At 45.0% G+C, this 27,718-nt stretch overlaps 3 protein-coding genes across 3 annotated transcripts; 2 read left to right on the top strand and 1 right to left on the bottom strand.

Moving 5' to 3' along the window:
* Positions 1-3,755: 3,755 nt before the first annotated feature.
* Positions 3,756-8,832, top strand: LOC100824055 (glutamic acid-rich protein). Its single transcript, XM_003563970.4, has 12 exons — positions 3,756-4,678; positions 4,768-4,822; positions 4,923-5,025; positions 5,112-5,244; positions 5,320-5,391; positions 5,478-5,522; positions 6,228-6,349; positions 6,703-7,309; positions 7,513-7,630; positions 7,720-7,769; positions 8,145-8,285; positions 8,396-8,832. Exons 1-12 carry the CDS (start codon positions 4,010-4,012, stop codon positions 8,654-8,656), a joined length of 2,376 nt encoding a protein of 791 aa, XP_003564018.1. The 5' UTR covers positions 3,756-4,009; the 3' UTR covers positions 8,657-8,832.
* A 323-nt stretch (positions 8,833-9,155) lies between these two features.
* Positions 9,156-12,356, top strand: LOC100823140 (probable protein phosphatase 2C 55). The gene is made up of 5 exons (XM_003563967.4): positions 9,156-9,412; positions 9,596-10,298; positions 10,491-10,815; positions 11,251-11,400; positions 11,754-12,356. The coding sequence occupies exons 2-5, from the start codon at positions 9,646-9,648 to the stop codon at positions 12,048-12,050; spliced, it is 1,425 nt and encodes a 474-aa protein (XP_003564015.1). The 5' UTR covers positions 9,156-9,412; positions 9,596-9,645; the 3' UTR covers positions 12,051-12,356.
* Positions 12,357-12,584: 228 nt separating this feature from the next.
* LOC100821347 (DNA-binding protein EMBP-1) lies at positions 12,585-16,243 on the bottom strand. Its single transcript, XM_024456730.1, has 9 exons — positions 15,940-16,243; positions 15,708-15,803; positions 15,464-15,564; positions 15,306-15,369; positions 15,165-15,225; positions 14,822-15,072; positions 13,968-14,045; positions 13,204-13,329; positions 12,585-13,068 (listed from the first exon to the last, which is right to left on the bottom strand). Exons 1-9 carry the CDS (start codon positions 16,111-16,113, stop codon positions 12,919-12,921), a joined length of 1,101 nt encoding a protein of 366 aa, XP_024312498.1. The 5' UTR covers positions 16,114-16,243; the 3' UTR covers positions 12,585-12,918.
* Positions 16,244-27,718: the final 11,475 nt, after the last annotated feature.

The following is a 27,718-nucleotide window of genomic DNA, read 5'->3' as shown; positions in this document are numbered from 1 at the left end:
CGCTTTAAAATGTATAATTCAAATCGTTTGGATAGGAAGATAATATTATATTATGCCATTTCATAAATGCACGTTAAGGTTTTCTAACTTTGACTCCAGAGATTAGAAAAATGATAACTAGATTGCGAAGGTGGAAATAGCATCATTGGATTTGTCATATATTTTCTTTTTCGTAACGTAAAACTTCATTATTTCATACTAATGTATACTCCTAGATGTAATGGTCGAAAATATATATGGGAGACCGCGTCAACGCTAAACCATTATCTATTTACAAACCGGGTGGATGTAGAATTAAGATTGTCAAATTGGAAGATTGGGTTATACTGCGTTCATTCGTAATTGTGCATTAAAATTTTCTATCATGGACTACAAAGATTGAGAAGGTGAAAATGGCACTACTGGATTTTTCATACATTTCTTCCTTGTCGCACATAGCCCTAAACCTAATGGTCGAAGATATACACGAGAGACCACGTCAATGCCAAAATATTATAGTTCTACAAAGAGAAATGTAGAATTAAGATATTCGAATAGGAAGATAATATTACATGTTAACTCAATTTGCAAATGCACATCAGAATTTTCAAACTTTGGCTATAAAGCTCGGCAAAAGGATATCAGATTGCTAAGCTTAAAACAGAATTTAAATTTACATAATTTCCTAGTAACATATACTTCTAATTTACATAATTTCCTAGTAACATATACTTCTAAACGTAATGGCCGAATATACACGAGAGATCACATAAAAAATCTGAATCATGATTTATTTACAAACGGTTGTAGGTTAGAATTAAGGTCGCCGAATAGGAAAACACTAGTATACTGCCCGTGTTTGTAACTGTGCGGACAATAACTTTGATCAGATTGAGAAACAAAAAGAGACAAGCATCATTAGATTTGTCATGTACTTTTTTGAAGAACCACGGTACATAAAACAGGTTACTCCAAACTAGCTAGTCCTCATGGCACGCTGTAAAAGAAAGAAAGAAAGAAAATGGCCACGTGGCAATCGTAGGATTGTTTGGCATCGCGATTAGTCGTGGCTAAAAAACATAAACACAACTTGATTCTTTCATTGATAAGACGAGTGATGCGTGCTACAAACATAAACACAACTTGATTCTTTCATTGATAAGACGAGCGATGCGTGCACTCCTTCGTTGGGTATAGATAAATGTTTTGCGTGAAAAGATTTCATCGGTGTCGTGTACCGCAAGTGATCAGATCAGACAACGTAATGCACTGGCTTCACGAGGCGCCGAACCACGACACGTCAGTACAGCCTCCACCGACCGCATCTTATCTCACCATATCTATTATATATATTTTTTAATCTCTTCCACGCCACAACCGCGTGCCCTTTTTGGAATTTTCTTTGGCACTAACCAACCACCGCACCCACCATTTCTCCTCCCTGAGAACAAAATCCTCGCATAGAAATCCACCTCGACCAACGAGGAAGGCGTCGAGCTCCAGAGGCGATATCTCCTCGGGAAGAAGAGCTGGCCGCCGAGAGCCACCTGGGGAGGCCGCGTCGTCGTGGAGCCTGCTACCGCGTTGTTCCTCGTGAAGGCCACACCATGCCGTCGTGGGTAGGCCATTATGTTGCGCCGCTATTGGCTAGCCACCGAGGGGATGATAGGATCCAACGCGCGCCTCCATGGGAGGACCCGCAGAAAGCGGTGTAGGGGAATGTGCTACTTAATAAATAAAAAATTGCTACCGCACGAACAACCCAAGATCACTTTGGAGATGCAGTAGAAAGATCTAACTTACCATCAAATGTATAAGTAGTCGATTGCTGGTGAAGCATGTCGCCGATTCCCACAGCTAGGTTTTACCTTTCAGTCCGATGGCTTGAGAGGTCAACTAGCGGCGGTGTGTGTGTGTGTGGGGGGGGGGGGGGGGGCTCAAAGGGAGCCCCCTTGTGCTCCTTATATAGGATTATAGGTCAAGGAGCCCCCCTCTTCCCATCTCCCTTGTGGAGGACTCCACCTCGCGCCACAGCCTACATGGGCAGAAAGGCCCATAGAGGCTTAACCCAATTAATTGGACCACACATCCAAGGGGTTAGCCCGTTAGGTACGAAGGTCTATGATATTTTCAAAGGTCTAAGGACGTATGTAAGTCTTCACAGATTATAATTATGCAGACTACACTAAGACGATGTGATCCCGCAGTATATCATGAGGTTGCTCTTTCCAACACTATTGGTCAGCTAACAACATGTTCTCATTATTATTAGCATCGTAATGCTCATGATTAGGAAAACAAGATCATCGGTGATATACGAGTCAGTGATCTCAGGGGCGAGGCTAGTGATCTATTGGTGTTTATGTTTCCACGAATGGAACTAAGTTTTTCTCTAAATCTCATATTCAAGAACCATAGCAATTATAGCACAACCATGAAAATTGATTACAAACTTGGAAATGTAATAATGGAATATTTATTGCTTCTAGGGCATATTTCCAGCGGTGTGGACACAATGTTGATGAGGTCGCTACTCGTCACTATACCATGTTTTTGCCACAAGTCCATTGGTGAATTTCCGTAAGTTTTCCTACGTCAAAAGTTATGATTCAAAATATTAAAGCTCAAAGACCTGGAAGTTTTGTTTGAATATTTAGAAGTTGTTTAGGAAATCTTGAAAGTTGTTTTTTTGAAAAAGTTAAAGTTCTTTAATTTTAAAATTTTTTGCCTTAAAATGAATCTAATTTCAAAATTTGGAAAGTTATGTTGAAATTTGAAAAACTATCTTCAAATATTTAAAAGTCATTTCAAAATATTGGAAAGTTCTTTTGAAAATATGGAAGTTCTTTTAAAAAACTAAAAGGTATTCTGAAAAGTTTTGAGGTTTGGTTCTCAAAATTTAGAAGTTTTTGTGGATTTTTTAAGTTATTTTTTTACGAAAAAGGCAGGAGCACGACCCTCATGAACACAAAAGACGATTACACTCTAACACCGCACAACCACAACTGGTTAGCCCAAGAAAAGGACTTCAAACCATCCTGAGCTTTGGAAGCAAATTCCTCCTCTTCCATGGACGCATTTTTTAAAACTCTGTGGTTACGCTCCTTCCACACATTCCAAAGACAAGAGATGAGCAATTCGTCGAAAATGCCTCTTAAGATCATGAGAGATCTTTGCTATGTTCACATTTTAAAAAAAAGTTCTTCCAAATTTCTAAAAGTTCTCCTAAAAATGGAAGTACTTCCATTTTCTAAAGTTGGTCAAATGTTTAAGAAAACTGTAAAGCTGAAAGTTGCAATAGAATTTTCCATCTTTTTTTCTTTTCTTTTTTCACACCAAAGTGAGGTCCGATCCTTGTCCGGGATGTCGGGCTTCGGACCGGCCCAGGCCGTCCATGCCCAGGTATATACACAACTAATGAATCATCTAAACTCAGTTTAAAAACCATTCGTTACACATGTCATCTTACCATCGAGAGAAAGTCTGAATCGATGGCGAAAGTTCCTGAAGCCGCAATTGTGAGTGGCGGCATTAATCTCAGATTAGGCGTGTAATCTGAGAAGCAGATGCATCGAAGTGTAATACAGAGTAAAAAGAACAAAAAAAAAAAAGAGGCCACGAGGGCATGACACTGGGCTGGCGGCTTCCAATCTCCCAGCTCCTCTCGAGGCCCGCTGACGAATGAGGTATGAGCCCAGCAGCAACCGACCGACCGCACGCCGCCGACCCGGCCGAGCCCTACAGACACAGCCGCTTTCCTCCTCTCTCACGAAGTCATCGGTCTCACACACGCGCAGTCACGGCGTCTTCCCTCCCCTCGGTGGCGGGCGGGCGGAAAACCAGCCGCGAAACCGAGCCAAAAGTAACTCGAAACTTCTCCCGCGCGCCCGCCCGCGCCTTCTTAGCCACGTTTTTCCCTCCCTCCCTCGCTCTCTCTGAGATCCGCCGTCCCGATCCAAACCCAGCCCTCTCTCTCTGCGCGAATCCTCGGAGCGGACATCCCTAGGCAGGCAGGCAGGCAGGCGGCGCCATGGACACGGAGCCCTTCGACGAGGCGGACCTCCTCGCCTTCCCCACCTCCCCGGCCGCCGCCGCATCCCCTCCCCGCCGCCTCAAGCGCCTCAGGAAATCCTCCGAGACAACCACCACCACCACGACCCCTCCCGCCGTCTCCCCGCCTCTATCTCCGCCATCGCCTCCACCGCCGCCGCAGGAGGAGGCGGGAGCCGTATCCCCGCACCTAGAGTCTCCTCCTCCGCGCCATAACCCCTCTCCGCCGCCGCAGCAGCCGGCGTCAGATGCGGACGTCCTTGCCCCAGCGCCGTCCTCGCCTAGTCCCGACCCCATCTCCTCCTCGCCGCTGCCGCCGGCCGACACTGCCGCTGAGGACGACGAGGAGGAGGATGACGGGCTCGACCCGCTCTTCTCGGAGTCCGGCAGCGGCGGCGCGGGGTGGGACCCGCTGGGTATGCCGATGGGAGGGGAGGGCGACGACGGCGAGGAGGAGTTGCTGGGGGGCGGAGGGCTCATCGAGGAGCTGCGGAGGGAGAAGTCCGCGAAGAAGCGACTCGACATGGACGAGGCTGAGGACGGCGCCGAAATGGCCGTGGAGGCGGAGGTGACGCGGAAGAGGAGCAAGAGGAGGAAGAAGGACGCGGCGCCCAAGGAGTCGGCCCAATCGAAGAAACGGGCTGAGAAGGTAACGTTTCCTATACATTTTTCCCCTTGTGCTTAGTTATTCATATGATTGCATTTCGCTAAATGGGTTATGTGGATTGATGTCTGCAGGAGAGGAGGGCGCAGCTTGATTCAATCCATGTTGAGTCGCAGAGGCTGCTGCGAGGTATACATGTTCACCCTGGTCCCTGTGCATGCTTTGTACAAACCCGGTGTCAGATTCTGTGCATTATCTAACTGTTTATAATTAATTGTGGTATTTGTAGAGACAAGGAAGGCGTCATTTAAGCCGACTGCAGAGCCAGTTTACAAACCCATCTCCTCAGTCCTGGAGAAGATTCGCCTTCGGAAGCTGGAGATTCTGAAAAAGTCAGTTGACTGGTTGCTTATCTGAGGTTATGCAGAGAACACAATGATTGTCTACTGATGTTATTTTTATTCACTGTGCTTTACAGGTCAAGCACTCCTATTGAGGAGGAGGATGACGATGACGACGATGACTCTTCAGAATCTGTGAGTGAAGCCGCTGGACATCCATGCATGCCGGGGGTTAAGGAAGTGGGCTCAGATGACAAGGATCTGAAGAATGTGAGTCTTTATCCAGGTAGCTTGATTTCAGCTCGGTGTAGTGGCCATGAAACCTAAAGGTAGTACAACTTGTAGGATGATGCTAATGATGAAGTTGGAGCAAATGGCAGTGACCTGAACGACCATGACAGTCTCCCTGAAGATGAGGTGATCATCATTGCTTTCACTTGATTAGTTTGTTATTTTGTCATTCCATGTTCATACTGTACTGAGATGTGATGGCTTGTTTGCAGGATGCTTTACCTAGCAAGAAGGATGGTAGCCAAGCTCCAGACAAGGTCAGTGCCTCTTCTCCAATTATCTAGTACTCCAATCTGCAGCCACTGTTTTCTACTATATGAACGTGATTTATCTATAAGTAATATGCCTCCATTTTGTTTCACATGTGTTAAAATTTCCATGTCAACTTAATTATCACCGAAAGCACTGGTTCGCTGGTCCATATTGGCAGCTAATATGCTTTGTGTTTTACTGTTGTTGAAGATGGCGTTCTGTTGAATGCTATTCTCTCAAATAAATGGTTGCTGGGTTATCCAATGTTTGGTACTTTGGTTATTGCTTGCCCAGGATCATAGTAGATTTACAGTAATCTCACTGTGAAGTAAAAATGAAATATTTTGTAAACTAAAAAAGCTACTCCCGCAGTCCAACAAAAGATGTCTCGAGTTTGTCAAAATTTGGTTGTATCTAGACATGACTTAGTGTATACTCCCTCCGTCCCATATTAAGTGACTTTCTCTTACATGTATCTAGACATTTTTTAGGCATAGATACATCCATATTTGGGCAAATTTGAGTCAATTAATATGAGACGGAGGGAGTAGATGCATTCAAATTTAGTCAAAGTTGAGACACCCTTTGTTGGACGGAGGAATAGATAATTACTAGACGGATAATGCATTTACAATTATAAAGTTTAAGAGCACATTCATATTTGTGTTTATTGATTTGCTGTTTGACTATTGGGCACTTGGTTCTCTCAGGATCTTGGTATTTCTCAAGATAACCATGAAGACAGTGCACAACCAAGTGATGACCCTATCAATGCAGTAGAGGAAGCTCAATCGCACGCCTCTTCAAGCCCAACAAAGAGTACATATGATAGGTAAGTATAGCACACTCTTCTCAGTACATGATACTGTCCACCTTTTACCATTCACTAACTTAATTATATTCTATAAAAAATAATGACCTGATTTGGCCATTTGAAAACTTAACTATGCACTGTCAATTTAATTATTATTATTCTATATGGTGAGCATAAAATTATGAATACTTATTTTTGCTGCAACGTAGCATTTTTTTTGCTTGTAGCCTTACATGACACCTGGATCGCTAGATAACAGCACCATGCAATTTTTTAATTTTGCTGATGAAAATCTGTTTGAATCCTTCTATACCCTTTAAGTGTGATCATTAAGCATTGTGTATTTATGTTGCATTATATATTTGGCTCAGTTTGTCAGAAGATGAGGAATACAATGATAAGGAGAACATTGCTCCAGGCACTCAGCAAAATGATGTAAATACCCATGAAGAACTCCGAGAAACTCATGCAGATGATTCATGTCCAGATGTTGCTGTGCTGAAAAACTTTCTAGACGTTGAAGCTGAGGAAGAGGATGACAGTGACGATGACATGATGAGGTTCAAGGACAATGAAGAAGATGATGGAGATGATGAAAACGAAGTACTTAATGCTCTGATAGCTGCTGGATTTGAAGAAGAAGAAGTAGATCATGATAAACGGAATGAACTCCACCAAAAGTGGCTTCAGCAACAAGATGCTGCTGAAACAAATAATGTCATTCAAAGATTAAAATTTGGTCACCAGGAACAGAAAGAGTTAATGGATGAAGATGAAGATGATATTGAAGACTGTGAGGACGAATCAGAAACTGAAATGCCATATGAGTTAACTCCAACAAATGTTGTACGGCAGAATTCTGAAAAGGCAAAACAAATGATTGCAAAAATGTTCACAGACGAGAATGACACTTATGAGCACTCTGATGATGAGGAAATAGAGGAGCATCTGGCCCGCCAACGTATTTCAAAGCGAGATGTAAGTGCTAATACTTTGAGTACGGGAGTGTCTTCAAATTCACCCATACCTATTTATAGAATATATTTCAGGTGCTTGATAAACTATTAGTATTTTCATTTTCAGTGAGCTATTTCCTCCCTTGATGTAGTACAGAACCTTGTATTCACCTTATGTGCTTTAACAAAATAATTTGACAGTGGTGGTATCTTCTGTATTTGTAGGTGCATAATGATTCATTCATATCTCCATTGGAAGATGACAGTTCAAGGGAAGTGTTCAGTCTGATAAAGAAACTCAATATTGCTCCTCAACCCAAGAGGAGGGGAAAGCAAGCCACATGTAAGGATTCCCAAATTTTTAATTCATGTCTACATTTGATTAGAAACATGGTTGGTCTACTAATTTCTTTTTTTCTTCTATATTTTCAGCAAATCTTGAAATGCTTATGGTCGGAAGTAACAGCAGCTCATCTTCAAAGGTGAATGATTGCTGATATCTGTTTCCTGTCATACTTCAAACATTGATGTTGATTAGCTGAAACTTTCCAATATGAAATTACTTCAAATGGCAAATTATTGCCTATATTGCTTCAAAGTTCGGATGGCAAAATACTACATACTCAACTTCCATACCTAGTAGAATCGGGACTCAGTCGAGTCTTGCATTAGTTTTGATAGTTGTTTTCTGTTCATAATTCATTAATATTTGTACAGGTAATTACATGTACTTCTCCTTGCCATTTTTCTGTTGTGTCATTTCTTAGTTCCCTTCCATTGCAAGCCATAACTGAGATTTTCGATAGGCAGTTTTCCCTCATGTTTTGGCCATGGCATGACAGTTACATTCCTTGCAGTCATCTTTTCTTGGCCGAACAACAAGTGGTCCAGTGTCATCTTCCCACAGATCTGTTTACAAAACATACGTTTTTGGCCGTGATGACAGCAATAGCAGCAGCAAGAGCTGCTTGGCAACCACTGAGAGTAATTCAGATGTGGTAAGCTTAATTGAAGCTTGACTCTGTTCTTTAATTTCTGGGGCACCAGGGTTGTTAATTCCCTATTATTCAAAACATTCTCAGTGCTCCCTCTGCATTCCACTTTGCAGGATCAGACTAATCCCAGCCAACCCAAGAAAGCAAAATTCAGTACACAAGCAAAAGCAGCCGCAACAAGTACAAACTCCAAGGGTGATGCAAATTCAGGTGCTTCTCTTTTTGAGATCCTGCGCAGATCAGCCGGCACTTCCAACAAGCAAGAGCCAAGCCGCCAGGAAAGCTTCGGCATTATCACGGAAAGTCAAGCTGTGCACCAGTTCTCAGCATTCAAATTGTCAAGAAAGTTTTCCAAGATAGGAGCAATAAATTGAGATAGCAGCCCTTGTCCAACTAACCAATCATGTACACCTGTAATCACAAATGAAATACCTTTCTGCTGTATTTTCCGTGTTGGGTGTTTCCTCTTGGTACTTTGGAAAGTTGTATATTGAATTCTGTTTCACCTTATGTTCAAGATAAATTTCTGTCAGTCTTTTCAGTGCATCAATTTATCATCTGAGGGATCAGTGATTGTTTCTGAATGCATATGGTTTCACGTTAACTGCAAGTTCTAATCTCCCTTATTTTATTTTATTTTATTTTGCGTACAATTTCCCTTATTTATTGAGAATGTAAGTTTAATCTCCTTTTTTTCCTGTGAGAAAATTGTAATTTGTAGTCTCCTCATCCACCAGGCAGATCCTGTGGTTAGTATTTACTTCTTTTTTGTGCAGAAGTGATTTCATATTCTGCGGTAGTTACCTTTTTATGGGCCGGATCGGGCTTGAGCCTTGAGTGGCCTTTCACCACCGTTCTGGTGAATGGTGATTAGTCAACGCCGGCCCAGTCTTGCCATCCTCTTCCGCACGCGTCGAATTTCTAGGGTTCAAATCAAGTCGACCTTGTCCTCCTCGCCCTATCCTGTCCCCTCCCCTGCTCTGTCTCACAAGCAAACCCTAATCGATTGCCACGGAGCCCTAGCAAGTTCCTCCCCGGCGGATAGCTTGGAGGCGCGAACCACTTAGCGGGAGCGGGCGTGCTCGAGACTCCAGCCTCCGGAACTGAAAAATCCCGCGACCGCTTTCGTGGTGAGAAGATTATCCATTGAGCAATTTTTGTACGGAGTAGCTGAATTGATGTCCGGGAGCATCGTGCCTTGCGATGTTGAAATGTTTCCCGTTTCCCCCCTTGATTGAGTTATTAATTTGACTAGAATTGTGGAGAACTTCCGAATATTGCATTCTAAGCTGCAGGATTTTCTCCCCTGGCAGGTGGCAGGAGGTGATGAGATCTTCGGGAGCGCGTCTCGCTCGGTCCTAAGATGCTGCTAGCCGGCGGCGGTGGCAGCAGCAGAGGCGGCAGCTCACATCTCACCTCCCACAAGGAACTCCTGCTCGGCCGCGGAGGCCGGAGCTTCCTCTTCGGCAACACCTGGTTCATGCTCTCCACCTACCCGGCACGCCTCCTGCACACCGCCGACCGCCGTGCGCCCGCCGCTGCTTTCGTCGCCGCCATCCACCGGACACCCTGCGTGCGCTCGCACGGCACGGGGCAGGGCTTGCTGCAGCGGGGCATTGTTATGGCTGCCTGCGGCTATGTTTTCGGGCGAGCTGAGCTGGGTGCCGCCAAGCGCCAACTGGAGAAGGACTCGTCTGTAGGCAACCACACCTCCCGTATTGTCGCCATGGGATCAGTTGGGAGTGCAGCGAGGCCGGAGGTCTCATTTAAGTATAGAGGGGTGGAGTACTATAAGAAGGTTGGCGCGAACTTGAAATGCCGTGAGCAATGGGGCTCGGCTAGAACATTCTGGACTAGTGCAGCTGGGCCAGGTTCGAAGCTGAGCTTCTCAGTCGAGCCATGGACTCGGGACTTGAGCACGTCATGTGTGGCACCGTATTCTGCTGGAGCTACAGAGCGTCAACATACACTCGATGAGGCAGTACAGGATAAGCAAATGGACACGGCCTCTGATGGGTACGTACCATGTTTCCTCTTGCATGTGCCACTCTAACTTTGTAATGACTCCTTGCCCTGAAATGGTTGTTAAATTGATTTTAAACAAATAGCAACATGTTAGAAAATTTATGTTTCTGTTATTTTCATGCCGTCGCAATGGTTCTACTGTTCACTTGCACTGCTGTTGGCTTACTGGCATTTCCTCTACAGAAAGTCACCTGCTTCTAAAGCACTGAAGCTGCTCTCAGGTTCTTGTTACCTGCCTCACCCTGCTAAGGAAGCAACAGGTGGTGAAGATGGCCATTTTATTTGCGTCGATGAACAGGCAATTGGTGTGGCAGATGGTGTTGGTGGTTGGGCAGATCACGGTGTTGATGCTGGACTATATGCGAAGGAGCTAATGAGTAAATCAATTGGTGCTATCAAGGATGAACCGGAAGGTGCAATTGACCCATCAAGAGTTTTGGAAAAGGCTTTTATCAGCACCAAAGCAAGGGGATCATCGACTGCATGTATCATCGCTCTTACAGAGCAGGTTAGCCAGATTTTTCTGTTTTTACTTGTTTGCTCTGTAGACCATTGCTATTTGATATACCTTTTTGACTAGTGAATAAACAAAAAATGTGACTGTACATTAAGGCATCTCTCATGTGGTTTGGGGAAAAGAACCCATTGTTATGGTAGAATCAGGAGAGCTAAAATAGCACATTTTGGTGCTACTTACTTTCTCGGGTGGCATGGTGCTGGGATATTCCCGTCCACTGATTATTGCAGCAACTTTACTGATAAATAATCTTGTATCCATCTGTTTGGTGATGTCTGACAGCTGAATACTTTCAAGTTTCAATTCAACAGAATTAGGAGTTCCCGATTCCCATAACTAGAAGGAAATAAAGAAATAAGTAGGTTTATTTCACGGTCCTTTTTGCTAGTAAAGTGATGTTTACTGTCCTACTATTTAAACTTGCAGGGTATTCACGCTGTAAATCTTGGGGACAGTGGCTTCATAGTAGTCAGAGATGGACGTACTGTTCTGAGATCACCTTCACAGCAGCATGATTTTAATTTTACTTATCAGCTCGAGAGTGGGGGTGGCAGTGATCTTCCTAGTTCTGCTGAGGTGAGTACATCCTGACTTCGCTTAAAGTGGAGAACCCCAAGATGGGGGTGCCTAACTTTGAATACTCGCTCCGTCCCATATTAAGTGACAAAATAATAACTTTGAATACTTGCTCCGTCCTAGATGCTTTTTAGGTATAGATACATCCATATTTGGGCAAATTTGAGTCACTTAATATGGGACGGAGGGAATAGTTTATTTTGAATCATGGTTTGGAGAACTCTGAAGTTTGAATCTCTGATAAAGCATAGTAATATTTACAAGCCTTTACTTCTTCTTTGAATAGGTTGTGTAAGTTTATAGCATCAAAATATTGTATATCAGTGTATCCCACCCCATACTCACTTATGTAGGTATTTCGTTACCCGGTTGCGACTGGCGATGTCATTATTGCTGGCACGGATGGGCTTTTCGACAATCTTTACACCAATGAAATTACTACTATCGTTGTTGAGGCTGCGAGGGCCGGACTTGGGGCTCAAGCCACAGCACAGAAAATTGCTGCCCTTGCTCGGGAAAGAGCACTGGATAAAAATAGGCAATCACCCTTTGCTGCTGCTGCTCAAGAGGCTGGATACCGGTTCTATGGTGGGAAGCTTGATGATATCACGGTTGTCGTGTCGTACGTGACAAGCGCCACAACCTTGTGATGCGAGCCTTTCATTTCCTCATGTGTTGTACATAACCTTGCCCCAAACTGATGGAGCCCTTATGCACCGGGGAGTAGATACCTGGAGTGAGGTAGTGTTGGGGATATCCTGACACCACCAGATTGCTTCCTGTTTTTGGAGTCTTGAGGTTGCATTTTAGCTCAGGATCGTGGTGAAAAACCATGTCCATTGTACTCATTTTTTAGCGCTGCAAGAGATACTTCCTTGAAAACTACTCTGTTGCTGGAAACACGTCTTTTTTTTGTATGCCATGTGTGTAGTGCTGCTAGTTGTTCACTTATTTGCCATCTTGTTCTGCTGTTAATGTTGTAAACTTTTATTGATGGGCTATCCTGAGTTCTTTCTGTAGCTCAGAAGTGTTCAGCTTCATATGTTTTCGCCCAGCAGAAACATAAGCCAACACTTGCAGATCTGGACAACTATGTCCGTCTAAGGTGTAATACAACGAGAGTACCAAGACAAGATATCGAACTGCACAGTATCAGTGCACGACCAAACAGCCAAATACGTTAGTTAAGTTCAAAAATAAAATGCTACTAGCTGATCAATTCATATTGGAGTGTTATCTGTTACAACAATAACTATATTTTGATTTTCCACACTTCTTGACTGAAATAACAGGGCCCTGTAAGCCGTAAGAACATTTAAAGTAGGTGTGGTAGCCCAAGTTCATTTTTTAAACTAGGTATGTACTCCTCCAAAAGGGGACACAGCACTAAGGGGCTGTTTGGAATAACGGTGTTTCTTGGTAAACTTTTGGTATTGGAGTCAATTTGAACTAAATACCAATTTTTCTATCAAGAATAATAACGCATGGTTGTCCACTTGTCCTGGTGCACTCCAACTACTACCCCTTGCTGACATCATTATTGCTCTTATGAAGCTTGCTGTTCCTGCCACGACGTGCCGTCAACACATCCACCTGGATGCTCAAAGTAGTAAGAACACTAGGGTCCTCAGACTCTAGCATTTCATCATCATGCGTTAGTACTTCATCCTGTGTTAGCCAAAAAAAGCATTGGTTATGGCGAGAATTAAGATAGAATTACAAAAATAACTTTGCGCTAGAGATAAGTTTTCCGCTCTGAATTCATGGTAAAAGGTCAAGCGTAGAGAGGGGAGTGGTATTCACCATTAGCTGTGTATTTTCTGCTTCCATGTCTTCGCAATCCTTCTTAAGCTGGTCAATTTCTGATTTGAGCACGCCATTGATAGCGGTCAGTTCAGTTACCTTTTGTGCCAGCTCCTCGCATTCTTGCTACATGGTATAACAAGAATATGAAATAAGTCAATACTCTGTCTTCCTCCAAAAGAATCAGTACAATGTGGAAAAAATATCTATGAAAAATAATGTAGCTAACAGTATCAATATAGATAGTACATCACAGACTGACTAAACTCCCAAGTTTTTCTCATCTGTTGGCCTAGAAAATTGCATGTAGTTTCTGCCTTAATTGACAAACTGGATATGTACAGATGAAGTTTTGAATTGAGGTCATAGTCAGGCACACTCAACATCTCAACTGTAATCAAGTTAAGCATATTAAGCAGAATTGCTCAAGAAGCAGTACAGTTAATTAAAATTTAAGACGTTATAGCTTATCTCACTTGCCCAAGACTTTCAGATGCTGTTTACGACAACAATAAAGAAGTAATTGGATAATACAGTATGCTGGCTGAGAGAACTAGTTGAGGTCCTTCCAAGATAATCAAGGCATTAGGATGATTATGCCTATTTCAGATATTATGATCAGCATAACCTGTGGCATTCTCATGCGGAGATATTCTTGTGCTGGCTTAACTTAATATGAAAATGAGCATATCATTCAAGTAATCAAGTCATTTTCCTCCACATGCAATGTGAAATTATTCATCTTCATTACTGTCGCATAGTACCTGCTTGCGTAATCTTGATCTCCTTGCAGAATCTCTATTGGCTTGTTTTCTTCTCTCTCTTTTCAATTCCCGTTCATCCTGCTAAAACAACGATAGTTTAGTCTTAAAGATGACAAAAATGTTGAGGGGTCTGGTGCTCTCCTTTATAAAGCTTGACCAATGGAAGCTAACTTGATTATCTAGCCAAGCTAAAAGCCCTGACAAGTTCTTATCATATAGTTAGGTTGTTTAGAAGACAAAGATCCAATGGATGCTGTACCCCCTCCATGCACATATTTACATAATCCAGCTGTCATCCCCTTGTACACCCACGTCCTGCTTTGATGAGTTAGCATGTTTTTTAAAGGGCTCAATGTGGTCAAGTACATAATAACTGTCTTACAGAAAGTAAATACAAGTAATCCTTTGGCCAGGTCACATCTCGCAATGCCAACACAGATACAAGTTCAACCACCCCATGCTCATCCAGATTACAGCTGGTCTCCATGCGACCAATGGCTATGTAAATGGAAAAAATTCATCTGCATATGCTGCTGATTGGTGACAAGAGATGTAACTGTAGATTTAGATTCAACACAAGGATGTCCAGAGAAGTATATAAGTTCTGACTTCATCGTCACTTCTGTAAGATTAGAGATTGATTTTCGTTATCCGTTGCAGTATAGTTGCCATAATCAAATAAGATTCAATATGTGTGGATGTGGATATATATACTATCTGTTAGTAAGTTCTATAAAAGAGGATTGACGCAAAACCCACATAGTAAATGCATACTCTATTCACCTTTTCCGACGTGAAAACTACTAGCATTCATGTCAATTACCATTATCTGATTCCATACAAGAAAACCATACCATCCGAGACAAAGATCCGTTACTCTGGGAAGAAGCCCCGACATTCACCTCCCCCTGTCCTGATGGCATCATCGTGGATGAAGAAGTGTTTGAATGACCCATCCCGATATTCAAGTTCGGTATGGCATTGGTCCGTGCCACCCTCCCAGGTGCCAAAACAGAAAGCTTCGATGCAGACCTCCCCTTGCCCATGAATGGCGCCTCAGTTACAGCATTGTGCATCATGGTCGTGGCAGCCTGAGATGGCTCACCTGAAAAGTGCCAACTGTCATTCTCACCTACCTAAGTAGACAAACTACACTGTCATTCCCTGTAACTATAATCATGATTTATGACTAACTACCTTCTGTATTTGCAGCGCCGGGCGACTTCCTCCTCTTCGCGGATGATGAGCCCTGAACGAACTAAATCAACCAAAACCATCAAACACTGCTGAGAAGTGAGAAAACATAATTCAGGGCAATGCCAAACGACAACGGGGCACCTTCTGGTCAGGATCAGCTCCGGGAGCTGTCTTCGCCGATGACCCCTGGCTCCCGTCATCATCACTGCACACTCCACAGCCGTCAATTTCAGCATAGTCCACCCACCCAAACAGAGCAGCAAACAGCTCGCACATGCCAGAACAAAACCAAACCGTACCTAGCGTCGTCGCCAGAAGGCACACGGGTTGTCTTCCTCTTCCTGTTGTTCCCTTCCACCGTCACCGCCGACGCGGCCTCGCCAACCATGTACGGCGCACCCTGCACAGACCAGAACGCAGCAAGCAATTTCAAACAACAGCACAGGCACCTACGTACGATATGATCTGACCCACCCCCACGGACGAAAAACACTGCACGTCTGCACAGAGAGATATAAAACGAGAGAGGGGCTCGGCGTTCACCGCGGCCATGGGCGCGTGCGCGTAGTAGGCGGGGTGGTGGTACATGGGGAACGGCACCGGCACCCCGTACGCCGGCCCCGGCGCCATGAGCCCGTGCTGCTGCGGCCCCGCCGCGAAAGCCAAACAAACAAACAAAAAAGTGCTGAGAACTCAGAGCCCCATGACCATAAAAAACAAACACCACTCACCGCCGCCGCGAGTCCGCGACCCGGAGCGGAGGAGAATCGCGTACCTGCGGCGGGGGCGGCCACGCGGCGTATGGGTGGTGGCCGGCGACGGAGACGGCGACGTAGTACGCCTGCATCGAGGAGGCCCAATCCCCGTGAATCGGCGGCGGCGGGGTCCCGTTCCCGCCGTTCGGCGGCCCGTTGTCACCGGACGTCACGGAGGAGGAGGAGGCGGCCATCGCGCGCACGCACGCCCGAGCGGGAGATCGATCTGTGGAGCGTAGAGAGCAGTAGCTGTAGGCTTTAGCGGCCGGGGGCGGTGGAGGAGGGGAGGGAGGTTGCCCGTTGCCGATGGGCGGGACGAAAGAGTGAGGGGGCTCGCCGCTCGCGGGTGTTCTGGCCGCTTCGGGCAAAGCGCGTCGTTGTAGGCGGTTGTGGTGGGGTCCAGGCCAGCAGGCCAGAGGGACGACACGTGGGCGGCCGCGGCGTGAGGCCTCCACGTGTCCGTCAAGGTGGCACGCGCGGGGGAGCGGTGCCCGTTGGGAAGCAAAGTTTTCGGTTCGAAATTTATCGGGATGAAAATTTCAACAGAGAAACAAGACGAACCGCGACGGACACGGGAACGGGCGCTCTCCTCGCGCGTGGTGTCTCGCTGGCTGCAGTGGCTCAGCAGTTAAAATTTTCAGGATGATTCAACAGGAAAAATATTCATACAAATTTAGTTATTTTGATGTATGTTATATAAAGGATTGGAAAATCTTAGAGTGGTTCATGGACCACCCGGCAACCCCCTAGCTACGCCACTGGCTGGCTGTCCACGTCTTTCCCCGTGCTCGTAGATCCGCGATCAACCTTGTTACCTTCTGTTCTTTGCCTTCCAAACTCTTCATGTAATGGCATGATACATGCAAGAAAGAGGAAGGAGTATACCGAGCACGACCTGATTTTGGATTAACTGACGTTGCGTTTCACTAGACATGACATGTCCGTCATGTTAGCTATGATTTGGAAAATATTTCTGACAAATGTAGCTAAAATCTCCACTATCACCGTCTCTCGCACCAAGAGAACGTCCACGACCACAACCGTCAAGGGCGGGCCCACGTCGAGGCTTGAAATTTTTCCCACTTGTATGTGCTCAGGATACATGAAGGATCCCACTCAAACTATAAAAATGCATCCACTCAGTCCATTTTTGTCTTCTCTAAAACTTTTATAGGTCCGATCCTGACACACCTATGTCGTGTACCTCCCTCGTCGAGGTGGAGGCAATGGACATCTCCTTGGAGCTCTGGCAAGAACGGGGGAGCTCGTTGTGTTTTGCGTGGTATAAGCAAGGTGTGGTGCATGCACAGATTTTTGTTTTGGGACTGACAACTTTTGCGCCACGTGCACCTTCGTTGAGATCGAGGAAGGTGTGAGCATCACGATTGGGGTGGTGGTGCGCCTGACCGGACTGAAACCGACCATCATCTTCTTCCGGGTTGTCGACATGTGGGAGTTTGGCAAACAACAATCACTCCTCTGTCTTCGATGAGGATATCTTTCAGTGGCGAAGTTAGAGAATTAGGCTATTGGGTTCGATCCCTTTAATTATGGTGTAATTTTTCACTAAATAAGCAAAACAAAGACTAAGTTAGTGAAGGAATTACCTTTTTCATTGGGTTCATTTGAACCCAATGGCTCTATAGCAGCTCCGCCACCCTTTCCACCGGCAGCTCCACTAATCCCACCCTCTTCCTTGGTTTCTCCGCCGTCTCCAAACCACATGAGCCACAGGACCTGGACCAACCGTCATGTCGTCGAGGACAAAGACGAGCCACCCCAACTCGATGCAGCGGAGAGCCCCTCATCGACCTCACCAATTCAAGAACCCTCAACATCCAAACCCCATGGACCAACACGATGCACTCCGGTTCAAGAAGGGCTATAATTATGGTCTCCACCTTGCTAACCATTCTCTAGAAGATTTGAAACTCTAGAAATGCAGAAGGTTTTAGGAACCAAGACTTAAGCCTGCGTATCGCAAATCGTAATATTTTCAGCCTAACTCTAGAAAATCCGCCTTTCTCAAGCACCACAAAAGGTAGCCGCCATTGTCCGACGGCTATCAGTATGTAATTTCAACTAGAGTATTTGATTTTCCAAATCAGGTTCGGGCTGTTCGAGTTTCTTATGGTAGAGTGAGGCGAAATATTTCTTTTAATGCGAATTGAATCACATGAACCGAGACCTTTTACCCTATCTGTGTACTCCCTCCGTCACATATTACGTGATGGGACTTCGCCGGCTGTCCACGTCTTTCCCCGCCCCCGTGGATCCCGCGATCAACCTTGTTAACCTTTTGTTCTTTGCCTTCCAAACTCTTCATCAAATGGCATGATCCATGAAAGAGGAAGGAGTATACCAAGCACGACGTGGTTTTGGATTAATTGACGTTGTGTTGTTTTGCATTGATGATGATTAGTCACTAGACACGACGTGTCCGTCATGTTAGCTACAATTTGGAAAATAATTCTGAAAAATGTACTATAACTAAAATCTCCACAAGGATAGGACACTATAAAAACGAAAAATTGGACGCCATCACCGTCTCTCCCACCAAGAGAACGTCCACCAACGTCCACGACAGTCAAGGGCGGGCCCATGTGTAGGTTTGAATTTTTTCTCCCACTTAGTATGTGCACAGGATATACGAAGGATGTTTCGTTCATATTATAAAAAAGCATCCACTCAGACCATTTCGTCTTCTCTCTATAACTTTTCTAGGTCCGATCCTGATGACTGCACCTATGCCGTGTACCTCCCTTGTCGAGGTGGAGGCGACGGACATCTCTTGGAGCTCTGGCATGAACTGGGGAGCCCAGTGTGTTTTGCGTTGTATAAGCAAGGTGTGTTACATGGACCGATTTTTGTTTTGCGACCGGCGACTATTGTGCCACATGCACCTTCATTGAGATCGATGAAGGCACGAGCATCCCGAATGGGGTTCTGGTGCGCCTCAGCGGACAGGAACTGACCATCATCTTCTTTCGAGTTGTCCACACGTGGGAGCTTCGCAAACAGCAATTGCACCTCTGTCTTTGATGAGGATATCTTTCCACGGACAACTGCTGTTGACATCGATTTCGGCGTCGCACATTAAATAACATGGTAATTATATGAGAAGATATTTTTAGATGGCAAACTCCGTCTGATGCAAAATAAAGGATGAACCAATGAAATACAAATTAATTATCATAAAAAGAAAAACCGATGTTGCCATTGTGGCATAAGGAAAAGGACCATGTGCAATAATTAAGTAACCCCTAAATCGGCTATTATAGCTGATAACCCAAATTCCATCGTGATCAAGCCTGACCACGTACGTGGGTGCATATATGGCTCAAAGCCCATCTCAATCTAACATGCACGTACACGTGGGTTAATGAGGCTAATCATTGATACTAATCAGCCCAAAAACGTCCAGCCCATCTTAATTAGCATGCATGCAAAAGTGGACTAGTATGAGATTAACAATTAAGGCTAATCAGCCCATGCCCATCAACAAGACGCCCATGACGCTGCAGACCTGGCTGGCCGGCTGCATTAGCCCAACTAACTAATCAGCTGCTTAAACAAATACATCTGACTTCTATGGCCCACGTAGAATAGCACATGGACAAAAATAAGAAAAGAGATAACTCTGCCCAACGTCCACGACCGGCAGACGTGCGCACGTCGTCCGGCTGAAACTCAGTCTCCCCTGCCTATAAATACAGAGGAGAAGACCTGCCGCTGGCGGCTTAGATTTTTCTATCAATCAACTCAGCTGCTGCAACCCCAAACGCTGCTGTTGTAATCCACACACGCATACGCCTTTCCTCCTCCTGCTACTTGCTGCTTCCCATCTGCTAGCTCAGGCGCGTCGGAGGACTCAACGTCAGTAGCATTCAACAAAGGTGAGACATGGTGGTTTGATAATACAAATTAGGAGGCCTTCCCTTTCTTGCAATTCAGATATGGTTGCATATTTGGCTCTTGGTTTGGGCATATCGTCACAGGCCAAGAAGCTTTTCATGATAGGATCAAGGATTTAGCGCTTGGTTTGGGCATATTGTCACAAATCGAGTGGCTTGTTCTTAGATTTTGCACATATATCTTGTTGCATATTTGGTTCTTGGCTTGGGCATATTGTCACAAGTCAAGAAGCACCTCATAATAGGACCAAGAATTATACTTTTGATTTGGGCATATTGTCACAAATCGAGGGGCTTATTCTTAGATTTTTGCATATATATCTTGTTGCATTTCGGCTCTTGGCCTGGACATATTGTCACAAGCCAAGAAGCATTCATGGTAAGATAAGGGATTATGCTTTTGATTTGGACATATTGTCACAAATCAAGTAGCCCATTCTAGAGTTATGGGCCATATTTTGGTACATAGATATTTTATAATTTCATATCCATGTACATTAGCTCATCAAAAATATTGCACACATATACTTGATGCACAATTTAGTCCCATATCTCTAAATTGAATAGATAATTTTCACATGTTGCATCATCCCTATAAATTGCTATACATCATGCTGCGCACGTGGGCATATTGTCACACGATACTAGCATCAATATAAATGAATTGTATTACACGTGGGCATATTGTCACACGGTGTTAGTATTAATACAAATGAAACATGCTATACGTGGGCATATTGTCACACGATGCTAGCATTAATACAAATGAATTGTACTACATGTGGGCATATTGTCACACGGTGTTAGTATTAATATAAACGAAATATACTACACGTGGGCATATTGTCACACGGCGTTAGTATTAATACAAATGAAATGAGACTATATAAAAAATCCTCATATAACTGAAATCTAAAATCATATAAATATGTTGACTAATTTTTAGTCGCACATTCATTTAAGGCTATAGAAAAATAGTCTTACATGCTACAGGATGTTTCATATAAATTAAAATTGAACCATGCATGCATTTCATATAGTTGTATGCATGTGACTCATATAAATATAAATTAAATTATACACTCTCTTGATATGATTGTCTGCATCTGCGTACAGATCAAGCCATGCACTCCTTTCATATAGGTGCATGCATCCAAAGAATTAAATCATAGCTTAGGCCATGTAGCACACGTGGATTACGAAAACCTGAGTCCGATCTGCATATAGTACTTGGGTCAACTATATAATAGTCCACATATCAAATACATATCTTCATCCATGCATGTATATAGAAAATACATGTATGATCTTTGGCACATGTGCGCGTATATTTGGGATGCCATTTTAGCCCGCTGATTAGCCATCTAAATAGATTATATACATTGTCAACTGATTAGAGCACTTTTACATGATTAAAATATATGATGGTTGATCAACTAAATGGACTTGGCACCTATACGTGCGCATATGTTATATCGATGATATAAAATAAAATATGTCATCCCATGAACAAATCATAGTTACTATGCTACTCATATATCAGCATAGATGAATTTTAACCATGATTATCATGCTACCCATACGTTAGCATAAATAAAAAATCAAGACTTCTTCGAGCACGTTGACACCGACGACAGTGAGGAGGACTTTTATTTTCATAGTTTTAGAATATTCATGTGTTGTAAATGTAAGAGTTCTGGAAATAAAGAGCCTGCAATGTTTGATCTTTTATTTATTTTTACGCTTTCGCGCATTTAATTTATACTATCTGTCTCTATGACGTGGACGCGTATTTCCCGCCCCATTTTCCCGTCATCAGAATCTGGCACCCCCAGTGGGACATATTTCTCCCCTCATCTTTGAAATTCCAACATATCATGCAACACATAAATTTCGAGAATATATATTCTCACAAATATACTGAAATTCGAGAGGATTAATATATGGTTTTCTCTATTTATTTATTTTTTGTATGAAGGTATGGACCTTATGGATCATCAGGTGCAGCACTTTGTGACCCTCCGCTTCGGAGACCTCTGGCTGAACGTGCCGATTGGCCCGCTGGTAGCCTCTGTAAAGTGAAAGTTGGAGGGCCGCTGCTGCATCACGCAAGGAACCTGATCAGGAGAAGGAGATTTCGTCTGTGCCCGGTGCTCTCAAAGTCTGCTAAAAGAAGACTGAGGGCTGCTAATAAAAAGGCAGCTTCTCTCAGTGCAGCAAAAGCTAGTGCCACTCAGCAGGCTGCAAAGACAACTCCTATATCAGTCATGAAGAGGAACGTTGCTGAGGTGGGGCAATCATCTCACCAGCAGTCCAAGGACAAGGGCAGGTCGGTGGCTTTTAACAAGTCTGAATTCCCACCGCTAGTCTGCAAAGGAAAAGAGAAGATGGTAGAGAAATCCACATGCAAGCAGCTTGGGAAAAGAGGCGATGTTGAGGCCATATTGCCGTTTGCGTCGTCTTCAACAGGAAGACCCACCAATGCTCGAAATATACTACGAGCTGATGCCCCAGAGTTCATTCCTTCGCTGGTCCATAAACCCAGTGGGGAGTGCTCTAAGGCGATGGAAAAACATTCCCTTGGATGGAAGGGAGTGTGCCTCACTGCTCGTGACCGCCAAACCGGCCACGTAAATCCAACATCGGCATTATCAAACCCTCTGTCAGAAGATGCACCTGTTATGAGAGGATCTTGTGAAGGTTCATTTGATCTGGTACGGCATCAGCGGCGGCAAAGAAATGCTCGCCGTTCTCGGGCTAATCTTCCAGCTGCAGTGGATCAGGCCGCTGCAAACCGACAACGCTCGCATGTCAGTAAGTCTGTTAAGGGCAGGTGGGAGGACACTCGCCCAAGGATGCGAGTGCAAAATCATGATGACTCGTATGTTATCAGAAGCATATGTCACACACTCAGGTCGCACCTCCAGGTGCCTCCACGTCTCGAAATGATGTGGGTGGCGCCATCATGCGGCAGGCCGAAGCTCTCGCCAAACGGCCTGAGTACGAAGAGTTCATACAGCGACATCCTGAACGCCGAAAGTATGTGAATCAAACTTCTCGTGTCCGATCAAGACGGGCCGCATATAAAGAAAGAGAAAGAGCAGTACGAGCAAGATCTGAGTCCAGCAGAACACAAGGGGCATATACAGCTTCGTCAAGCGAGAACAGTGTGAGGCAAATAATCAAGAGATCAGCAAGTGCACCAAGAAAAATGCCTACTGCTTTGGCTCCATGGCCAGCGTGCAAGAAAGCCTCAAACAACATGTTTGAGGTCTTTAACGCGCTGCCGGTTGGGATTACAGAAGCAGCGGACGACAGCAGCGAGACATCATCCACAACAATCCACTTCAAGAGAAAGAGGCCCCGAAAAGAAATTGTCCCGGGTCACCGTCCTGTGACTCGTAGTCTGAAAAACTCGAGTAATGAAGAAGAGAATTCAGCTTCTTCGGGGTCTTATAATCCCATGCGTAAGGATTCTCCTCCTACTACCGATAGTGAGCCAGATGCACGCGAGGAAGAGCCACACGACTTTGATCCGAGATGTGTGGAGCAAGTCCTAGCAACAAATGAAACTCGCTCAACTGAGGAGAGGCTGGCTCAACTCACAGCTGCACTTCAGCAAAAAGATGATGAACTAGCTGCCTTACGCGCATAGGTCGGCAACAATACAAATCCCGAGCTCGAGAGAAATGCTCCCACTAGCCAAAATAGCCACCAACCAGCAGCATCAATGAACCTTAAAGCCATCCAAAAACTTATAGCTGAGGGGGTCAAGGCCCAATATATGCAAACACACTACTCGATGCGACCAGGGTATGTCAAGCCATATCCGTCGGATGTTGACTTAGTACCTTTCCCGGCTAATTATCGACAGCCGCCGTTTAGTAAATTTATGGACAGCCGCAGTTTATTACATGTATCTAAACGTTTTTTTAAGACATAAATACATCCACAGTACAATTTTGTTTTTAGCGAAACATCCATGGTACAGTATATCCACGAACGACCGTGATGGGCCAACTCTTTATTACTACTCGAAAAAAAATTGATGGGCTCGCCTCTGCTCATTGACGCGTGCACGGCAGGCGCAAAGCCGCAAACAAGCAACGGCAGGTCTCAGAGTCAGACTAGAGTCAAACACGCACAAGACAGCTGCGATTGCGTGCCGATAAACCCAAAACCCGCAACGCCCGCCGCCTTTAAACTCACCCATTCACGCCCGCCATTAGTTCCGCCTGTCTCGCCTCGACTGATTGACGCCTCCTCCCTCTCCCTCTCCCCACCCCAGAGCACCAGACCCAAGATGCTGCCTGCCGCCGCCGCCCAGCGCACCGCCGACGCCACCATGCCGGAGGGGGCGACGGCGCTGGAGATCCCGACCGACCGCCCGGCCTACGTCACCCACGCCTGCTTCGACGGCCGCCGCCCGCCCGCCTCCGCGGTCCGCCTCTTCATCCCGCCGTCGGAGCGGCGCCGCCCGGAGGAAGTCAAGGTCTACTTCAACCTGGCTCCCGACCCCGCCATGGTCTACTTCGCGAAGCGCCACGCGTACGCCTACATCACCCCCGCCGATCCCCCTGCCGCGCGGATCCGGCCCCCTTCGTCCGCCGCGTCTTCCGCACCCTGGCCCTCGACCTGCCGTAGACCTTCGAGCTCATCCACCCCACCTTCTACGGCGACGTCGCGGTGCGCTTCCGGACTCCCGAGGACCGGGAGGCGGCCATGCGCCGGCAGCCCTTCGTGCTCGACGGCGCCACGGTCAAGCTGGTCCGCGAGGGGGAGACCCCCAACGTCCGCCGCGTGAGCCACGACTACGTCGTGCACCTCGCCCTGCGGGATTACCCCGTCCAGCAGCGCACGGAGAAGAGGATCGAGGACAACTGCAGCAGCCTAGGGTTCGTGCGCGAGATCGACCCGGCCTGCTTCGCGGCGCCCGACCTCGCCACCGTCCGCGTCGTCGTCCAGCTCGAGGACCCTCGGGAGATCCCGCGCGAGATCCGGATCGACTACTGCGATGACTCCACCAGCGTCATCCCCGTCGAGATCGTCAAGGTTTGGCACCGCTCTCACTCCTACGACGCCGATGGCCAGTACGTGCGTCTCTTCCAGGCCCCTGCTCCTCCGGCCGCTTGATCTCGATGGCATTTGATGCTCATGTGCGTCGATCTCGAACAAGTTTGCTTGTTAATTGTGGGTGCAATGTATCACCCCAGACCCTCAGTTTTAGTTCTTCAAAGCTGCCGCTAACTGGCTGCGAACTTTTAAGTGTGTGATTGTTCAAACCTGGATCTGGTCGTTTGGTACGTTAGATTTCTTATGAAATTGCTGTTTCTAGTATGTGGCCGTCTAAGTGTTGCTCTTGTTCAATCTTGATATTGCTGGGTGATGCGAGTGCTATGCATAGAGTCGAGGACTTTGAACATTGATTTAGAGGCATTGATCTTTCAGCATATTCCGTTACATATAATGTTATCCTATTTAAAGCTACGGACCAATCACTTTTCGGCTTTTTCGCAAGCATAAGGTAACCGCTGCTCTTTGACGAAATTGTTGCCTGACATGTGGGGCCGGGTCCACCTTTTTTCAGTAACTCATCATATTATGTCAAATTGACTGCGTTACTAGCAAATGAGTGTAGGTGCTGCTACTTTGCAAATATTATCAGCATTGGTCAGTGTGGATAATTTCCCTAGCTTAAGTTCAGGTTTACAGACAACAATACACTAGGTTGTCTGGACGAGGAGTACTTCTACAGCAGTTTTGGATCTAGTCCAAATCGCCAAAACTCTCCAGAGAAATACCCCCAATCAAAACAGGTTTACATAGGATGATTGCACATGCATGCCATCTGCCATTATGTATTTACACAAAAGATTACAATTTATTCTCTAATTGTACAAGAAATCCTCGTGTACTTGTGTGTGTTTCATCTGCCCGAACAAGATCGTACCTGCACTCTTTCCTCAACTGCATTATTTCAACCCGAAACTAAATTCCGGATTGGTGCACGATGCAATTAATCAAGAGAATTTGTAGCTAAAACGAGAAATTGGTAACTTTGTGACCAAAATAACTAGGCTAACTGAGGCAGTTAGCTGTCGTGTCTACACAGCCCTGATGAGCAAGCAATTCGTGTTCACCTAAGCTCCTTCTCCTTGGCGCTAGCCGCATCGCGAAGAAAACAACAGCAGTCCGTGCCAAAGAGCTAACCATGCCATCGTTAATGGTTAAATTTCTATAAGGAACTACTGTCGATCTAAAAGTATTGAGAATTCAGTTTGTAGTCGTACCAATGAGCTCAAGCCACACAACGAAGAAAACAACATCAGTCAATGGCAAAGAACCAACTATGCCTTGCAAGACAGTAATTTCAAATGTCCGTACTGTCATGACAAATCTAGCTTGCTGTTATCCATGAATTCTTCCAGATGGACTATGGATGAAAAATACCATTACCGACCAAGTGCGACCTGCCATTTGCATAGAAGTGAAACACAGAAAGACTTCATCAAAAATCTCCACTCGAAAGTGAAAAAAAAAAAGATCTCCACTCGGCTGGATGTTTTAAAGCTGAGAGAAAAGTCACATGAGAAAATTCACCGGCATAATATTAGAATATTAGATATAGAACAGAAAACAATATCAGCACTTGATCGCGTAGATCACTGCAGGCGTCAATGTGGAGACAAAGTTGCAAATATTATACGAAGTACTAGTTTAAACCATTATAAATGTGGAAACAATGTCTCGATCAGTAGGCGTCAATGTTGCAAATACAGGAGAAGTTTATAGAAACTATCAACAAGGCATGGAGGGCCCAGCTCGGTTCAACTTATTTTTTTGAATTTTTTTTGATTATATGTACCATGTACTCTATATGTAAGCATGCAAAAAGTATTTTGGGCTAAAACTAAAATATTCAAGCACTGAGTTCTAAAATGCACCAGCCATCTATCTCCTCCTTCCCCTGAGTTGGCCCAATGGTCTAAGTAGTATTTTAGATAGCTTAAAATCGAACCGTCTACTGGATATTCGTAATCCCGTACAACCTATGCTTGCACCTTGTGCCTCCTCGCCTCCTTTTAAATCCCAAAAGAAACATGTCTCAAATCCAACAACCTAGTGAATTCTCCTTTGCTCTTCGGCGTCCCTGCTTTTGGGCGTTGGCCGTCTAGGGGGCTGGCTGATGCTCCGCACTTCGGAACTTTCACCGTGGAATGGCTACACACAAGAGGACACCACCTCAGGGATCACTCGATTAGAGATGCAAAAATTTCACCAATGAATTTTTGAACAATTTTCATCAGTGAATATTCACAACAATTTTGAATACCCAGTGTCAAAATCATGGGCCTGCCCCTGCAACAAGGTACCTGAGAAGTTGAGTCACATTTTCTCGACTATGGATCTATACACACTAGTTACATACAGGTGCAACGTGTATTTTCACATGACATCATGGATTAGTTGAACAAGACCATCGATCGACTTGATGATTGAGACAATGATAGAAAGTTGACAAAACCTTGCTGATTTTTTACCTGAATTGACACACTAGTGTGCAGAGAAAAGGAAGGATAAATGTGGAGTTAAGAAGATACAGTGGCCGTGGTTGGGGATTTTAGTTTTGGCACACAAAAACACCTTTCTGAAATAAACATGTCTAATTTCACATACATGTATTTTAGTCAGTATCAATTCTAGTAAATATAACTACCGTAAAACATATAGCAACTGCAACACTATTACACTACTAACACTAAAATAATACATGGATGGTTAATAATGTGAACTGAGCCTGGTTTGGCTACTTGTGATAGAAAAACTCACGCACCCACCTTCAAATTCTAGACTCGTCATGAGTGCTCATATTTATCAGATTTAT

The sequence above is a fragment of the Brachypodium distachyon genome, chromosome 1 (genome assembly GCF_000005505.3).
Source record: "Brachypodium distachyon strain Bd21 chromosome 1, Brachypodium_distachyon_v3.0, whole genome shotgun sequence".
Lineage (NCBI taxonomy): Eukaryota > Viridiplantae > Streptophyta > Magnoliopsida > Poales > Poaceae > Brachypodium > Brachypodium distachyon.
The sequence above is the reverse complement of the archived record's forward strand: the minus strand, read 5'-3'. Positions and strand labels throughout refer to the sequence as shown.

What these genes read in the sequence shown, in the direction of transcription:
- LOC100824055 (XM_003563970.4), top strand. Translation starts at nt 4,010, where the DNA reads ATGGACACGGAGCCCTTCGACGAGGCGGACCTCCTCGCCTTCCCCACC. An exon ending in AAGCTGGAGATTCTGAAAAA is followed by an intron (nt 5,026 to 5,111) that starts GTCAGTTGACTG and finishes TGTGCTTTACAG; the next exon opens with GTCAAGCACTCCTATTGAGG. An exon ending in GTAGCCAAGCTCCAGACAAG is followed by an intron (nt 5,523 to 6,227) that starts GTCAGTGCCTCT and finishes TGGTTCTCTCAG; the next exon opens with GATCTTGGTATTTCTCAAGA.
- LOC100823140 (XM_003563967.4), top strand. Translation starts at nt 9,646, where the DNA reads ATGCTGCTAGCCGGCGGCGGTGGCAGCAGCAGAGGCGGCAGCTCACAT. An exon ending in TCATCGCTCTTACAGAGCAG is followed by an intron (nt 10,816 to 11,250) that starts GTTAGCCAGATT and finishes TTAAACTTGCAG; the next exon opens with GGTATTCACGCTGTAAATCT. An exon ending in ATCTTCCTAGTTCTGCTGAG is followed by an intron (nt 11,401 to 11,753) that starts GTGAGTACATCC and finishes TCACTTATGTAG; the next exon opens with GTATTTCGTTACCCGGTTGC.
- LOC100821347 (XM_024456730.1), bottom strand. Translation starts at nt 16,113, where the DNA reads ATGGCCGCCTCCTCCTCCTCCGTGACGTCCGGTGACAACGGGCCGCCG. An exon ending in ACGGATCTTTGTCTCGGATG is followed by an intron (nt 14,046 to 14,821) that starts GTATGGTTTTCT and finishes TTGTTTTAGCAG; the next exon opens with GATGAACGGGAATTGAAAAG. An exon ending in GATCAAGATTACGCAAGCAG is followed by an intron (nt 13,330 to 13,967) that starts GTACTATGCGAC and finishes TATACCATGTAG; the next exon opens with CAAGAATGCGAGGAGCTGGC.